Source organism: Microtus pennsylvanicus, chromosome 2 (genome assembly GCF_037038515.1).
Source record: "Microtus pennsylvanicus isolate mMicPen1 chromosome 2, mMicPen1.hap1, whole genome shotgun sequence".
Classification (NCBI taxonomy): Eukaryota; Metazoa; Chordata; class Mammalia; order Rodentia; family Cricetidae; genus Microtus; species Microtus pennsylvanicus.
This window is the reverse complement of record NC_134580.1, coordinates 2,223,217-2,240,701: the sequence shown is the minus strand read 5'-3', so window position 1 is coordinate 2,240,701 and position 17,485 is coordinate 2,223,217. Positions and strand designations below refer to the sequence as shown.

The 17,485-nt window shown below is 39.5% G+C and overlaps 1 protein-coding gene across 17 annotated transcripts in view; it reads left to right on the top strand.

Moving 5' to 3' along the window:
• The window catches only part of Ptk2 (protein tyrosine kinase 2), a 212,388-nt gene that overhangs the window by 105,061 nt on the left and 89,842 nt on the right, over positions 1-17,485 (top strand). For all 17 annotated transcript variants that reach the window (XR_012909540.1, XR_012909539.1, XR_012909538.1 and 14 more), the window contains 6 exons: positions 770-910; positions 1,436-1,513; positions 6,509-6,616; positions 8,163-8,280; positions 9,771-9,801; positions 13,222-13,274. Coding sequence is in view for 11 of the 17 variants with exons in the window: in XM_075959490.1 (XP_075815605.1) it covers positions 770-910; positions 1,436-1,513; positions 6,509-6,616; positions 8,163-8,280; positions 9,771-9,801; positions 13,222-13,274 (529 nt within the window). In the remaining 6 variants the exon portion in view is untranslated. The remainder of the gene's footprint in view (positions 1-769; positions 911-1,435; positions 1,514-6,508; positions 6,617-8,162; positions 8,281-9,770; positions 9,802-13,221; positions 13,275-17,485) is intronic.

The following is a 17,485-nucleotide window of genomic DNA, read 5'->3' as shown; positions in this document are numbered from 1 at the left end:
TTTCCTTGCCTTCTTTTTGTTTCTCATACTGAAGATCAGGAGCATGCTACCTGGGAAGCTCCATTCCCAGGTACACAGTATTCAAATGAGTAAAAGAAACAGAAGCCAGTGGTTGTCTTTGCAAGGTAAAGCACTGCAGATATTAGTTTTTCTCCCTTCTACACACATGCAAATGAAACATGTTTTGCACATACGGATTGTTTTCTTTGTCATGTAACAGTAAGATAGGATTTCAACCCCTATAAACTAGTTCCATAAAATGTTTTATAGTCTGCATAGAATATTGGTTTCAAAAGTACATACCACAGTTTGTAAAATTATTCCGTATGTTGAATTAATGGTTTTGAAGATCCTCCTTACAAAGAATAGTGTTCTGAAATTTCACTTTTTAGATCCAAGAATAAGGGCCTTTTAAAGTTAATTGTATGTGCACATTCAAAAATGGTATTGGAACATGTGAGTGCCTATGTGAATGTTTTCCCTTTCTACTTCTGGGCCATGGTCCCCTGTGGTGCATGGTTTAATGACTCTGCCACATGTTTGCTTTGCACACTGTTGCCTTAAGCTTCTGTTGAAAGAATGGAGTCCTGTGTTGTTCAACTATACCTTTCAAACTGGACGAAGTTTGTAAATGTGGATTTTACAATAGTTAATGCTCTACTAATTATTTGGCAAGTGAGTTTTTGTAGTAATGTAAATGGTATGACTATGATTGAAATTTTTTTCTTGGTTGATTTGAAACATATTTTTCTGTAACTTCATTATTCAGGCCAAAACACTAAGAAAACTGATCCAGCAAACATTTAGGCAGTTTGCCAACCTTAATAGAGAAGAAAGCATCTTGAAATTCTTTGAGATTCTCTCTCCGGTGTACAGATTTGACAAAGAATGCTTCAAGTGTGCTCTTGGGGTAAGTGTGTGGGACCTTGGAAGATGGGGACTAATTTGGTTTCTTCTGCTTTTTCTTTTCCACGTTTATCTACATTTATGATTGAAGGGAAACTAATTTGTCATAGTTCTTGACAAACAAAAATACTGTTTTGACACAAAATCATAGGGGAAAAGCAGGAAGAAAATATATTAATTAGATAATAAAGTCATCTTTTGAATAATGTGCCTGTATTCATAAGTATGTGTTTTTTTATTCTGGCCTTCAATTTGGTTAGCTGTTCTCCAAGGACTAGTTTGCCTGTTGAGATAATCTTCCTAGAGAAAAATTGCTTTCCAGATTCAAAAGTGACCACAATTAGTCTTGTCCAAACTCAGTAGATCTTAGGTCAATGACGTTATAAATATTTATCTTATTTGGTTAGATAGATTACCAGCAAACCATGTCCTTTCCCAACCTAAGTCTTTTCGATATATTCATGACTCCAGATCTAAACTCATTTTTTCCTTCTGGCATCCCTGTTCCCACCGGTTTGATCTTCTAAAGTCAAGTTGGATTATTTCTGTGGAACTAGCGATTGGCCCAGAAGAAGGGATCAGTTACCTGACAGACAAGGGCTGCAATGTAAGTCTGCTCCTGGAAGGACTCATGGGTTTGGTTGTGGGTTCAAAGGAGTGAGGTTAAGGACTGGACAGGGCACTCCCATGAAAGACTTTACTCTACACAGAAACCTATTCATTCTTTACATGGTCTTCTTGCTGGGGGTGGGGGGTGTTGGAGACACTTAAGTTTATTGCTTTTGGAATTCCTTAGCCTTGAAGGGAAATGAATAAAACAAATAGGGGGTGAGTGAAAACTGATGGGGCCATTCCAGCTTACTTTGTGAGGTCTTTAACTTCTGGATGTGATTTTTGTTTTAAATAACCCTTCCTGAGTTAGTTCTAGAAAAATATATCATTTTAAATTCTGAATTCATTGTTTCCCTTGCTACCTCATCGAGGTAAAAAACTGGAGAGAGAGAAATCCTTAGTTTGTCTCAGTGCTGTGTTTCCTGTTTTGTGCTTCAGCAAATGCTGCTGAGCACCTGCTTTGTGCCATGCTCTGGCCTGGCTTGCAAAGAAGACCAAACAGACTGTAGCTCTTTGATGGCATTCATAGTCAGGAATGCATGGAGTGTATGCATGGAGTCTGTGCTGTATGATGTGTGCAAGTTGCAATGCCTAGTGTTGAGGGTGTGAGCCTGTTTGGACAGCTGGTCAGAGTTTGGTTCTGAGCTCTTCCTTGTGGGCTCACACTAGCAGGTGTGCTTTTTCACTGGTATAGGTTTCTGATCACAAGTTTGTATGTGTGTTTGGTATGACTTTGCGCCTGTACTCCTTGCTGTTCGTGCCCACTCTGCTGTGCTTCTGCCCTACAGTCCTTTCTCTGTAGAAGTTTCTGCCCCCACTGTGCCCACATATAAGCGACAGTAATTGTTCTGAGCTTTTCTCCTCACTCTTGTCTATGGGATGGAAATGGATCTTAGCAAGTACATATCCTCTGCCTGTTTGTGAACCTGTCTTCCAGTCTACCTGACACTGATGGCCACCTGGGATTGTTTCAGTCACTTAACTTTCAGATTTCTGCCCCAATACCATGTTAAAATAAGTGTTCTCTATTTGTTTGCTCATTGGTTCATACATTTTTTTGATGTCAGTAGGTAGGTACATGTGCCCATATGTGTGCACGCAGAGGCCAGAAGAAGACATCTTCCTCTATCATTTTTCTCCTTAATCACTCTAGACAGGGTCTTTTACTGAACCTGAAGTTCATTGCCTAGGCTGACTGGCCTGTGTTCTCCTGGGATCATTTTGCCTTGTTCACCCCTCCTCCTTTGCAACCCTGAGGTTACAAGCATGCATGGCCATGCCTGGCCTTTTCCCATGGGTGGTAGGACTTTGAGGTCAGGTATTCATACTTACACAACAGTCTTAGCCACTGCACAGTTGCCTCAGAGCCCAGAAGTAAGTGTTCTTTTACATGTATTTTTTAGAAACTACTGCTCTCTCTTTTGTGGAAGAGATTCCGAGTGAATCTTTTTTAACTTGAAAAGAATTTGACAGGTGACTTCTAAGAAAGGCTGGAAAACTTCTGTCACTGATGGTGTGGGCATGGAATTTTCCTACTTCTAGATTCCACCATTTTTATAGTTCTTGTCATTTTTCCCATTTCATTTGTTTTTATTTTGTTTTTGTTTTGGTGCTATTGTTGCTGTTTTGAGACAGGGTCACACTTTGTATCCCTGGCTGGCTTTGACTGTGTGACCTTGGCCATTCACACTCAGTGGAAATCTTCTGCCTCTGACCACTCACATGCTGAAAGCATAGGCTTAAGCTACCGCACCTGGTTTAATTTTTACATTTGAGTAAGTTGGAAGCACTTTTTGTTCTTCTGTTAATCTGATGTAAAGCAAGCATCCTGGGAATGGAAACTGGCTCTTTGTGTTCACTGTTTGGACTGTGCCTGTGTTACCAGTGTAGATGTCTTTTTCTTTGTTTTTTGTCTCCTCACAGATTTGGGAATCTGAAATGTTTTCCTTTGTTCTTCCATTTTTTCCCCTCCCCAATCTCATATTTAAACATACCAATCTCAGAACTCCCACCCACTCCAGTTCCCTCTCCACTATCTTGACAGGTGTCATGGGTTGACTTCTCAATAAATGCTATGTCACAGAAGAAAATAAAATGATCTCTCTTCCCAAGATTCAGTGCATAACACAGAGTTTCACTCAAGTATCACTGCTTCCAGTCCATTTGGAAGATAAGTAGGACACTTACCAGACTTGTAAGAAACTGTAAGAAAGAAAATTTGTGCTGTTATTGAACTTTAGGCTTGCTGAGAAAGTGTCTGCTAAGGCTTACTCACTTTCTTCAGCCATCAGCAGATTAGCTTCCCCAATTAGTCTCAATTCCAAAAACAAAATAATGTAATCCGATTTATAATTAGCCATTAGGCTCATCCCCATATCAAATAATCTGCCTCAAAGAGGCAGCATAGGGTCACAGCCACTATTAAGTCCTGGTATGCCCCTATGTGTTATCAGGCCAGCCTTGGCTATATAATACCTTATCTACAAACAAACAAACAAGCCCATTGGTCTTCTGATTAGATTTCATTGTGAATAGCTCCTATTATCATGTTAGAAGCGTAATTTTGCCAGGAGGGCAAGATGATCCTGGGTACCAACTATTTGAAAAAGGCAACACCAGTATTCTTAAGAGCATCTTTGCTGTATAAATCTCCCATCTTCCAAGTCTTTCAGTCTCCTGTCTCTTTCTCTCTCTCTTTCCTTATTTGTTTACTTAAACTTTTTTATTGATTCTTGGTGGCTTTTACATCAAGCGTCCCTATCCCACTCATCTTCCCATCCCCTTGTTTCCACCCTTTACCCTTGCAACCCCCTCCCCCCAAAAAATTTAAAAGTAACATCAAGAAACAAAACAAAACAAAAAATCTCAGTGTGGAACTTGTAGTGTGGTCCAGTGAGTTGCACAGTATATTCTTTAGACCATACATCTTTACTTGTAAGTATTTCTTGCAGTGAGTCATTGGTCTAGTTTGAGTCCTCTGGTTTCTGCTATACCCTTGATAATGGGTCCTCACTGGGACTGTTCTTGGATATCCTGTTGTTGCCTTGTGTCATGGAGATCCTGTAATTTTGGATCTGCAGGTACAGCCCCTTAGCATGCTCTAGCAGTTCATAGGTGGGTGTTGGGGTTGGCTACCTTTGGGCCTGTGTGGTAGCTGGGTTGGTCAGCTTGCCAGCTTTTCCTCATCATCACCACCTAGGCGAGCTCTCTAGCACTGCCTCAGCTAGTTCACCCACTGTAGCAAACAGCAGGAATCTGGGCCAGTTCTCCTGCTCTCACATCATCTAAATTGTTCAATGTGTAACTTAATGCCATGACCTGAAAAGTATTTAAGGATGACAGTATATGTGGAATGCATAAATTTAAGGCCTACATAAGTTAATAAATTTTCCTGCTTGAGGGCAGTTTCCCTTTGGGTATTATCCAGAACCAGATATATACTATTATTAAAGAACTTTTCCTGAGTTTATATTATTTCCTGAGGCATATTATTTTTATAATAGTAGCACTTGGGAAATGAAGGCAGGTATGAAGACTGGTAGGTCGAGGCCAGGTTGGACACTTAGAGGGAGTTCTAGGCCACCTTGACCTTGATGATGATTCCTTGTCTACAAACAAACAGAAACCCTTTGTTCTTCTGATTAGATTTTATTGTGAGTAGCTCCTGTTCTTCCATCCTCTGCTTATAGGTCCTGTTATAGATCATGTGAATGCATTCTTTATAGTACTTCATTGTTTTGAAAATGCAGTACTATATTTTTAACTTGTAATTTTTCAACTATTTCAATATCTGCTTCCATCGAGAATTTTACGATGTTTTTTGAAATGGGCATGTAGTTTATTGCAGTGGTTCATTCTGTTTTCTTCATTCCTTTCTCTGGAATAAGCTTTCTCTTTTTTTAAAAAAAATATTTATTTATTATTTATTATGTATACAATAGTCTATCTGTGTGTATGCGGAAGGCCAGAAGAGGGCACCAGACCTTATTACAGATGGTTGTGAGCCACGATGTGGTTGCTGGGAATTGAACTCAGGACCTTTGGAAGACCAGGCAATGCTCTTAACCACTGAGCCATCTCTCCAGCCCCCGAGCTTTCTCTTTCTTTCTTTCTTTCTTTCTTTCTTTCTTTCTTTCTTTCTTTCTTTCTTTCTTTCTTTCTTTCTTTCCATTTGCCTACCAGAGACCACCATGAGTCCAAGGCAGGGAACCCTGACTGCTCTTCGGGCTGATGAGGGAAGGGGAGTTGACTGGGGAAGGGAGAGGGAAATGGGAGGCGGTGGCCGGGAGGAGACAGAAATTTTTAATAAATAAATAATAATAAAAAAATGAAAAAGCAAAGAGCCTTTATTGTGAGCTCGGGCTTGGACTCTCCATCCTCTCTGACACAGCAGTTGAATCAGGAAGAACACTGAGCTCAGCTATGGCAGGGTTTTTAAGGGATAAAGGATGGGGGCAGGGTAAGGGAATTTGGATTCAGATGGGGGTTGAACTCCTGATTGGGCATTAGTGGGCCAACAGAAGTCTTGTCAAACGGATTGGTACCGGTGTTGCTGTAAAGAAATCGGCAACCTATGTACAAGTTAGGTAAGCTATTCCTAATGTTTTGGAGCATCTAGTACCTGTCTCAATTCTTATTGATCCCCCACAGGGTACAGTTTGTATCTTCTGGTTATTATAAAGATGAGGCCTGGTACCTGTGTTGTTAGTCTGTGCCCTGTCATGGCTATACTAATATTAAGTTAGGCAACTTAATTCTTACCCCCTCATTTATCTGGGTCTCCTTAAGATGTTACCAGTCAGGCACGCCTAAACCTGGAAGGAAGACTGTTGCATGACTTTTCACCAGAGGAAAGAGTCCCTGACTAGGAAGGCTGTCTTGAGGAGAATAGGTTTGTGGTTAGGTCCAGAAAGAATCACATAAGAACTGACTGACCCCAGGAACTGAGGTTTTCTCTATGACCTAAGCATTTTACTTTTCCTTCCCAAAGCCCACACACCTAGCGGACTTCAACCAAGTACAAACCATTCAGTATTCAAATAGTGAAGACAAAGACAGGAAAGGAATGCTGCAACTCAAAATTGCTGGTGCTCCTGAGGTAAGGGGTTCTTGCTCTTAAGAATCTGACTCAGAAGAGAAGTTGGATGGGCCGAGGTGAAGAGGGTCTGGGAGGGGTTGGAGGAGGGGGGAAAATCATGACCAAAATATATTGTCTGCAAATATATTTATTTTAATTTATTAATTTAATAATTTAAATTATTTATTTAATTTAAAAAAGTAAAACAATTGATCCATGGGGTAGTATAGAAATGACTTCTCTGGGGTAAGGATGAAGTGTTCATGGGTAATCAGACTCACAATTTCCTCATGTATAAAGATTTTAAAAAGTGGTTAAATTTCTCCAAGATAGGAGAGGAGTAGATTTTAAAAATCAAGAATATTGGTATAAGTATAATCACAGACCACTGTGAAATGACAAGGAAGTCAGTTAGAATTGTGTGCACTATGAGTGTTGCTGTTCCTGGACAGTGTTGGAAGATTCTCTAGACCGTCATTGTGATAAAAGCATCTGCAGCAGTGTGATACAAATGGGAAGGCAGGACACAGTGGCTCACTGCTATCATCCCAGCCCTCTGGTTCCAGGCCAGCTCTCAGCATGGACCACATAGCAAGACCCCACCTCAAAACACCAATAAAGAAAAACAAAACAAAACAAAATAGGAACAAAGTAATAAATGGTAGAAGAAATAACTGTTCAGCTTCAGCTACACAAGACTGGGCTCCAGGCAGAGCATATTGAAAAGCAGTTAGAGCTGTTGTGCACACAGCTTTGCCTGTGCCTCAACTCTCCTCACTAGGCTACTTCCCCAGTGTTCTGCCCAGTGATCCCAAGTAACTGACATCTAAAGTTGACATCAAAAAATTGTTTATCAGATAACCAGGTCCTAGCATAGAATATAGAAAACTTGTTGCAGGTCAGTTTCCTGCAGAGACCCAGTGCATTACTTGTGCTGCTCTCCAAAGCAACCCGTTTATTTAGAATAAGTGTAAGTGAACATCCATGTGAGCCAGGACATATTTGGTTGTGAAAATAAAAACAGCTTTTGTTGTCTTCAGGTGACACTTAGAAATTATCCTTAGACAGTTTATCTAATACAGCCTGCCTCATGTGAAAATGAGTTTTAAGCCTCTGGCCAAACATGTTACAAATATAGGAAAACTGAAATTTTTACCAATTTCCTCTAATGATAGAGAATTAAGATATGGTTCATAAAGTTTTATTATATATAAGTTCTAAAATAAGTTGTGCTTTAACTTATTACTTGAATTCTTCTCATAGAGTGTGCCCAAGAAGTCAGACATTCTAAAGAAAAATAATTTTTTCTGCCTCCACCCCCTTTTTTGTAAAAGTGATCCTCAGTTTCAGTACTTTTTTATCTTACATTCTCAATGCGTCCTCCATTACACATCCCGGGAATAGTGTTCTTAAAGACCACAATTTTCTTTTTTCACTTAAATCTGGCAAATGTTTCATTCCTATTCCTCTGTACTCAAGTGTATTCAGACTTGTGATGTCATGGTGCAGCTGTCCCTTTGATTACTGGGAAGAACAATAATGTCTCTTTCTTGTTCTTTCCCTTTAGCCTCTGACAGTGACGGCACCATCCCTAACCATTGCAGAGAACATGGCTGACCTGATAGATGGATACTGCCGACTGGTAAACGGAGCCACGCAGTCATTCATCATCAGACCACAGAAAGGTGAGGTTCTGTTTTCATTCCTGCTGCACTGGTAGACAAGTACACCCCAGCAGCCAGGTTTTCACTGCAAATGTGAAGGCCAGATGAGTTGTAACCTAGATGCTTGTTTTTCTAGGGAGAGTGGTCCAGCTCATAGCCTACAGACTTGAAGCTGAGCTGGAGTGCACTGTGACAGTGCAGGGCTCTGAGTAACCCTTAGAGTAGCTCCTGAGTTACCATTGGTTGTTTCAGTTCTGGAGATTGTCTTCCCAGTTCTTTTTCAAGTGTCCCTTGTAATTCATGTTGAAGTTTCTATCCTGGTTTTGTTGTTTTTGTTTTTGTACACCTGAAAAACTTAGAGTAGGTGAAGAGCAAAATAAATTCTATGTCAAGATGTGAAGTCAAAGATGTAAGTGAATAAAAATGTCCTAGAAATGAGACTCTATCACCTCAGAATAAAGGAGAGTTTTGTGAGTATAATACAAAGAATGAGGGAGGGTGTCCTGTGGATATGGATTTCTAAAGCAGTCTTTGAAAACAATTCAGGTAGATGAGTGAAATGTAACTAGAGCCTGTGTGTCCTGCCATGAGCTGTGTTTATTCTGTAGAATCCAGGCTAGTTACCATACAACTCTCTGAGAGCTGCCTCAGGGCCAGGTACCCTGGAGGTGATCAGGGAAGGGAGAACAGTCTGTGACAGTGTGCTCTGGGGGTTCAGAAATATAAGGGCGCCAAACAGAGTGCAGGGTTCCTGTAAGGGATGAAGCTTGAACTGGATTATAAGGGAAAAAAGTTTCTGCTATAGGCAGACCATTATTTAAGAGGACCATGACACTCATGGGAGCTAAGCATCCAGTAGGGATAGATGGGAGAGTCTCAGCTGGCTATGTGGACGTGCTACTTCTGGTATCCTATAGTGTGATGGTTCTCCACCTGTGGGTTTCAACCATTGGAAAACATACATTTCCGATGGTCTTAGGAACTAAGACACTGGTCAGTTGTAAAATTATAGTTATGAAGTAGCAATGAAAATAAATTAATGGTTAGAGAGGTTCCTAAGACCATTGGAAATGTGTGTTTTCTGCTGCTCTGGGGCTTCCCTTCTCATCTCTGAATTTTTTTGCAGCTATCCACATTGTACTTCCTTCATAGATTCAAAGTGTTTATAGTAAATCATTTTATCTAAGTAGAACGTTTGGACTTTTGGCAAGGCACCTAGTCTTTGATTTTAAGAGTTCCTTAATCCCTTAGTCATTTGAGAAAACTGTTTTATCAACTTGCCATATCTTTTTATTAGGACTGGGTATATCTTTAACAATGTGACCCCAACACTTAGTTATGTTTGTTACAAGTTTTGGGTGGAAATCTCTAAAGACCTAAAATAGAATCAGTGAAATGGATTGACTGTAAAGGATTGTCACTAATCCCAGAATAAAGCTTCTTCTTCCTGGACTGGACTGCATACTCACCTCTAAAGGATTTCACTCATGTCTCTTTCCTTTTTTTCCCAGAAGGTGAACGGGCATTGCCATCGATACCAAAGTAAGTGCTCATTTGTGTATTTCTTTACTTGGATTTGTGTGAAACTTTAAGAAAATCATTTGGCTTTATTATCTGTTTTCTGAAAAATTTAAATTTCTACATATTATACAAGAACCCAGAAAACATATTTCCAAATGTGAGTAAATTGTAAGTTATATATAGAATGTAGATTTAATCAAGACATTTCAAAATTAGTTTAACCCTTATTTCAAGTTTAATAAGGTATCTAAAGATGGTTATGGTAAGTAGGCTTAGGCATTCACTCCATGGTGTCATGTTTTAAAACATGAAAATAGGCAGCATCCTCTTTTACAGTTAGGAAAATTAAATAATGGATTTGCTGTTCATTACAAATTCTATAAGGTATGTTGATCTATGTAATATAATTAAAGAAATCAAATAGCAGTGGAAAAAAATTACATGGTTACTTCTGAATTCTTAGCATGCTAGGAACTGGGGCCAAGGTATGAAGGCAAAATAAAAATCTAGCTATTTAGACAAGCAACTTGAACAGTAGAAGCTGTTAATTCTCAGATTCTAAAGAAACAGTGGAGATGTGGAAGCCTGGGACAAGAAGGGTTAAACCTGGAATTGTCTTTGTTCTGTCCTGTGCCTTCTTCTCTTTAGCAACATTCTCTGCCTCTCCTTGCTAAATGCATCTGATAATATGCTTTACCTGATAGGTTGGCATCACCTATCAAAGCTATCCCTGTAGGTATTGGGGGACCCCAAGCCCACTCAAGCCCAGAGTTGTATTGGAGTCAGAAAAGCATGAGTTGCTACTGTAAAAAGGAAAGGGTCTAGGCAAATTCCAAGGAAGCCAAGAAAAATTTCCTAGAGTTCCACAAGACACGCTGAGATCAAAGCACTACGTGGTGACAACACATGTGAAGGCTTGTGCATGAGGACTTGGTGCTAGGGTATTTAGGGGGCTGGTCAAAGCTATACCTCTGGTTAGCTCTGGCCTATACACTCTGTCCATCCCATCTACTTCAGCATCTCACCAGATTGTCCTAAATAAAACTCCTTTCTAACATGCGGCCTTCCAGAGCCTACCTGACTTCTTGATACCTCTAGCCTTAGTTTTGCTGTTCTTCACATTCTCATCTGCTAAATTGTACTTACTCAGTTCTTCTGCCAGCTGTCCCCCCAACTCCCTTTCAGCCTTTCTCAACATTCCTCCTGCATGACAACCTTATTCCTTGCCTCAGCCCCACTCATCTTCCACCTCTCTGCTACAGCACTTTTGGAGACATAGGCCTCTGAGCCAGGAGGGCGTGTCAGTGCATTTCCCTCTAACATCTGGTCAGCTGTAGCCACACTTTAGAAAATAGCCTCCTGCCTTGTCCCCATCCTCCTGACAGTCAGCTCTCTGATAGATACATCCTGTGGAGTCATAATTGTGAGGGTGAGCAGGAACTGGAGAAGCAGTTTTCTCTTGGCATGGGGTAATGAGCTTCGGAGTCTGCTCAGTGTCTCTCTTCGGGGCAGCAGTTTGTGCTTTCTTAGAATGTCTACAGCTGGAAAAAAACCTAAGGAATCATTTTGATCTGGACATATAGGAATGAATTATGAACATGAGTGTAAATGTGAGCAAAGATGGCATGAGTTAAAAGTTATTAACATACAACACACAAACTGAATCAGTTTATCAGACATTAAGAGGATGGGTTTCCACAGACCTGATAGCCGCCAGACTGTTACATGGTATTCAGCACAGTAATGACAGGAGGCAAAGCAGGTGAGAACTGATATGCAGGAAGGAAGCAGTATAGTTTACTCAGCAACACTATTCCCTGCTTGCTGGTGAATGGAGTTGGCACACAGTGTGATAGCCGTGTAGCTGCAGTGGAAGAGAAACCTCTGATTTGGTAGACAGTAGCTTAATTTTTTAAAATAAAGGTAGATTTTACGTATTTGCAGAACTTAATAAAAGATAATAAATTCTCCAGGACAGGCTCCAAAGCCACAGGGAAACCCTGTCTCGTAAAACCAAAAAAAAAAAAAAAAAAACAAAAAAAAGATAATAAATTATATGACTTTGATTATAGAAGTTATGTGATTTCATATAGAAATTTTGTAGTTGCAAAAAAGATATGCTGTGTCAAGTTCTAATATTTTTCTGGTATAAATCCTGCATTCTAGGAAAGTTTTCCAGTGGTCTTTCCTTTGTATAGTAAATGTTTAAGAGGAAGAAGAGACTTTTCTTATGAACAAAAATCAAGGAAACAGCTGATAAATGTAGAACTCCTATTTTTAAAAGATATATTATTATTTGTGTATGAGTGCATGTGCTCACATGATGTGTGTCTTAGCACATGTCACACAATACCTGTGTGGAGAACAGAGAACTTTGTGAAGTCGGTTCTCTCTCCTTTTGCTTTACTTAGGTTCCAGGAACCAAACAAAGCTGCCAGTCTTGCAATGCTAGCACCTTTACCTGCTGAGCCATTTCCCCAGCACCTGGGAGCCCTTTTATTCCTGTGTTTGTTGCTTTCTAAAACTTCTAAAATATGTTTATATTTTTTTAAAGTCATTAAAATTTTTATTTCAGTTTTATTTAAATCTGTTAATAATAGCAATGTATACATGTACTTCTTAACTTTATTATATGCTGTAAATTTCAAAAGGTTCAAATGCTACCATGTTTTAAATAAGTATTTTTTTTACATTCGTGTGTGTGTGTATGCATACATACCTGTGAGCACATGCATACCCCAGTGCACTTGTGCCGATCAGAGAACAACTTGTAAGAATCCATTTTGGCCTTCTACCATGGGGCTCCCAGGGAGCAAACTCAGAGTGGCAAGAGCCTTTACCTGCTGAACTATCTCCCTGGCCCTCAATTTAGGTTTTAAAGAGCAAAATTCAGTTCTAGTTGCATGGTTCTTTATAACTTTTGGGCAGTTCTTTACAATCTAGCATTTAAAGAAAACTTACATAGCCTTTACGTTACATATTACATAGTACTATAGAGCTCTGTGTCACCTTCGTGAGCAGCTTTCTTGAAGCACTTCTGTGGTCTTCCTTTCTTTTTTCCTTTAATATTTTGGATTGATTAATTAATTTACTTTTTTGTGATGCTGAAGATAAGCTCTAATTAACAAAATAAGCCAGGTGGTAGTGGCACACACCTTTAATCCCAGCACTTGGGATGCAGAGGCAGGTGGATTTCTGTGAGTTTGAGGCCAGCCTGGTCTACAAGAGCTAGTTCAATGACAGACTTTAAAACTACAGAGAAACCCTGTCTCCAAAAACCAAACAACAACCAAAAAACCCAAACCATTTGTCTAGAACTTAATCTCTCAGAAATGGTGCTGGCTCTTCCTAATCTGAGGCAGATGCTGATGCCTGTTTGACAAGGACAGGTGTTTTGGTCCTGGGAAGAACAATGCTTACACTTTGTTTGCTCTTTTGCAGGTTGGCCAACAGCGAAAAACAAGGCATGCGGACACATGCTGTCTCTGTGTCAGGTAAGAATCTTCAGATAGAGACTTCGACACAAGCTGCAGGGAGGATGGTGCAGGTGACACTCTGTGTTCAGTTCATCTGCTTTGAGCGTAAAGCACCTGTGTGGTTTTAGTATCATGAAGTAGACTTTATTGTAGATGCTGCATGGGACCCTACCATGTTACTCGCCAGGGTATTTAGGGCTTCAGATTGTTTCAATGCCATGTTCTGTTTAAGTTAAGTGAAAACCTTAACTTTTGAAATTGTCATTATAATTTATCTTTACAGTTCAGCAGGGTTTAACAGAATATACTTTGTGTTGTATGTTTGAAGTCCAAAATTTGTGATTTTTAAATGGTTTTCGTCTTTCACAGTTAACATAATGGTTATTTAATACAGTCAAGGTACTATATAAGGGTTATCTTAACTATTTGTTGGTGTGATGATCATTTTGTTATGTTTTTAAAGATTTTTGCCCCTTTTCCCTTATCTAAAAAATGTGAACGATAGTAGAATTTTTAGGGAAGGGCAGAAAAGGACACCTTTCAAGGACCCTAACTGTGTATCTTAACACACACACACACACATATGTGTATATATATATATGTATATATATATATATATATGTATACATATATATATATACATACACACATATACACACCCAGCTGTCATACATACATATAATGTCCACATGTGTATGTTACTACATATCATCTATTCTCAGTTATGCCTGTGAACATAAAGGGAAGAGTGTAGTTCTAAGATAATACTTCCTGGTATATTCAGTATATGCAAGATATGAGACTCAATTTTTGTTTGTTTTGGTTCAGTTTTTCTTGAAGTTTAGTTTTGTATCTTACCCAGTTTCTGAATCCTCTTTTGGATTCATACAATGTATGAATGTATCTGTTTATTTTCTTCCTTGTCCATAAACATCCCACAAATCCTTACTCCACAGGTGTTTGCATTTATGATACACTCCAGGCAGAGTTACTCTGTTAGGGCACAGTACTGTCATGCTTGATGGCCTAGAGCCAACAGCTACTTCCTATCAGAGTACAGAGAAACTCTTGGTTCTGAATGTAGTCTCACTGGACAGTGTCAGGGCTACTGCATGTTCTCCAGGACATGTCAGTCATTCGAGAGTGTAAACTATGACGTGGGGAGAAATCCAGACTTACAGAAGGGTTACTGGATGTCATCAGACCCTTTATACAGTTCTTGTTCAGCTTGTGATGGACTCCTCAGGGCCTCACAGTTTTTAATGGGGTGGAACGAGAAAGCTTTTCATTCCATAGTAAGGAGTCCAGAGGAAAGAAGCAACTCCTAAACTAAGCCTCTGAGGCTGAGTCTTGATTGTGGGCTGTAGGATAGGTGTGTGAGATTTGAGTACCACTTAACTACTTGGGCACTGAAATGTGTATGGCAAGGCAGCTACATGTGAAGCTCAGGTACTGATGACTGTGTTTGCCACACTCCCCACAGTTGCCTAGACACAGGAGTGAGTTCAGACTTCAACTTGGGCTAGAAAACATCTGCTGTTTATCTTTGGGTGTGATAAAGGTCCTACTGCTCTTATATCCTCATTCTTTGGGTTAGAGCCTCAGTTTCCTTCAACAGCTGGTCAGCATCATAGGTCTGCATTTTACTTCCCAGCCAGCCCCTCTTTTTTTGACACCCCCCCCCCACTGAAAAAGTTGGCCCTTTTTTTGTTGTTGTTGGTTTTTTAAAACCAAATCTTACTTTGTAACCTAGGCTGTCCTGAAGTTCTTGATGTTTCTACTGAGTCCCCTAAATGCTAGGATTATTGGTGTGTGTTGCCATCCCTGAGTGGCTGGATTTAAATGAGTGCTATTGTGTTCTCCTTTGCTTTCTGTTCTGTTCTTTTCTGTGAGTTAACTCATGAACAGACTGCTGAGATCATCTCCCTTAATGTAGAGATGAGGGGACTTAAAGCCCAAGAGGTTACAAATTGTGCTGAAGTTGTACAATGAGCAAAAATAGAGTCACTATGCAAACTTGGGTATCTGCCTCAATCTTTATTTTAATTTCTTAGGATTTTGCCTTTGTTTTATTCTCCTGGGGTGTCTAAGGAGAAGTTGTGTTCCCTTCTGAGAATTAATTCTTCCAGAAAAAAAATTATCAGTAAAAATTTTGTGCCTACCAGATGACACTCAGACCCTATCAGACTCTGTCTAGCTCAGCTGTTTATGCCATCCTTTGGTCTCAGCCTGCTTTTCCACTCCCCACTTTTTCCCCAGCCATGTTGCTTCTCAGTCACGTTATGCTACTAGGAATTGTGGTCACTCTTCTGTCTAACTTGCTGGAACTGCCCTATTATCTTGTCCTGTCCTTCCTTACACAACAATCTTTCCTTCTCTGGAAGCTGACAGGCAATACTTTGGTGACCATCCCTACATAGTTCCCAGACAGAGACAGTGACCAGAGACAAAGTTGGTATTTTTATCCCTGTTGATCATACCATCGACTGTTTGCTCCTAGGCAAATTCAGGTTTGTAAATCCTGTGTCATAGACTGTAAAGCTGTACCCACCTAGCCTGGAACCTGTGCACAGACTCCCTGGGAATGTTTTTGTTAATGTGATTCCTAGCTGACAGTGCTGTGGTATAACCTGATCCCAAGGTTATTTTTTGACTTTTCTGTTTGTTTTCCATTCTACACTAAAATCCTATTGTTACTAGGCCTTTGACCTTCCATATCTGCTGGCACAGTGACCTTGCTTTGTGTAGGCCAGTGGAGTGGGTTGTGGTCTGTGTGTTCACTTTTCTTTTACACCCTCCCTACTTAACCCATGATACACCCTATTACACCCTATTAGGGGCTTTAACAAATGCTTGCTGTGTGAGGTGCCCTAGGTTGAATGTTCTCCAAGATATATAAAAATGAGATTGACAGAGTTTTATAAAGATACTTACTAGAATAATAGATTTCTCTAGGCATCTTATTTTTTAGAAAAGGTAAACATAGTTTTAAAAAAGACTAATCATTTGTTTGTATGCCTTTTGTAAGCTGTCAGGTAGAACATCAGCCCTGTATATAAGATCGGTGGAGGCTATTCTTGGGGATTTATGAGTATACCCTGAGTGTATGTGACCCTTGGACCTGGGTTGCTGCTAGAACCATGCTAGTGTGAGGACATTTCCCAGATCATAGAGTAAAGCTAATTTCAAGTGTTTTGAAGACTTAACTGTGTTTGATGGATTGTTGTTTTTGTTTTTTGAATATCCTAAGAAAAAGTAGGCCCTTGATTGAGCCTCCAAACTCGAGTGTGAGTAGAATCCATGATGATTGCCATTCTGTTACTTTGTGACCCTTGCTTGATATTTGGACCATGCAAAATCAGACCACAGATTATAATTTTTCTCTTACATATCTTTATGAAAGTCACTGCAGTGGTCTTTTTTTATCTGGCAGAGGTATTTTTTAATTTCTTTCTATTGAGCCTTCTTTACTACTTTATAATGATTTTTAAGTATTACTGCACATGTAAAATTTGTAATAGATTATTATTTCATTATACATAATTGTATTTATATAGGATTACTTTTAGGCATATTGAGTTAGTGATTGAAACTTGTTCTAACTACCAAGAAAACATTTAGCAAAATAAATGTTTGTATAAGCTTGTTTCATTTCAAATCCTAGAATATCTCAAATGTTTCTGATCTATATAGATCTGAGAAGTGCCAGACTGGGAATCTATAATCATCCCTGCATCTCTCTCACTATTGACTCTTACATATTGGGTCTATTATTCATTGCTTGCTGTGCTGCTGCTGAGCAAATACAAGTATGTATTTACATGCTAGGGGAATTTAAGCGCTTGGTCAGGTTCATGTAGTAATGAGTAATAGAGTCTGTTGGAAGCCCAAGAACTCTTTCTCTTTTCATTAGACACCATTGATCATTGGAGAATCTTTATGTGTGCAGGGGAGTAATATTTTAGCATGTGATTCTATTGTAGAAAATTTCTCCATTTAGCAGGAATAATAAAGTACTGACTTTTCAAATTCAAAAGTCTGGCCTTTGTTCAGTTTGAAAGATCTACTTATGCCTAACTTTACCATGTAGTTTTTATTGTGACAGGGCCATGCTTTTCAAAGTTGTCTATTCTGCTACCAAATGATGCTCCCCCTGCACTTTGAGATGGGATCTCATTCAGAAGCCTAAGCTGTATAGAATTTACCATATAGCCCAGCCTGACTTGAAA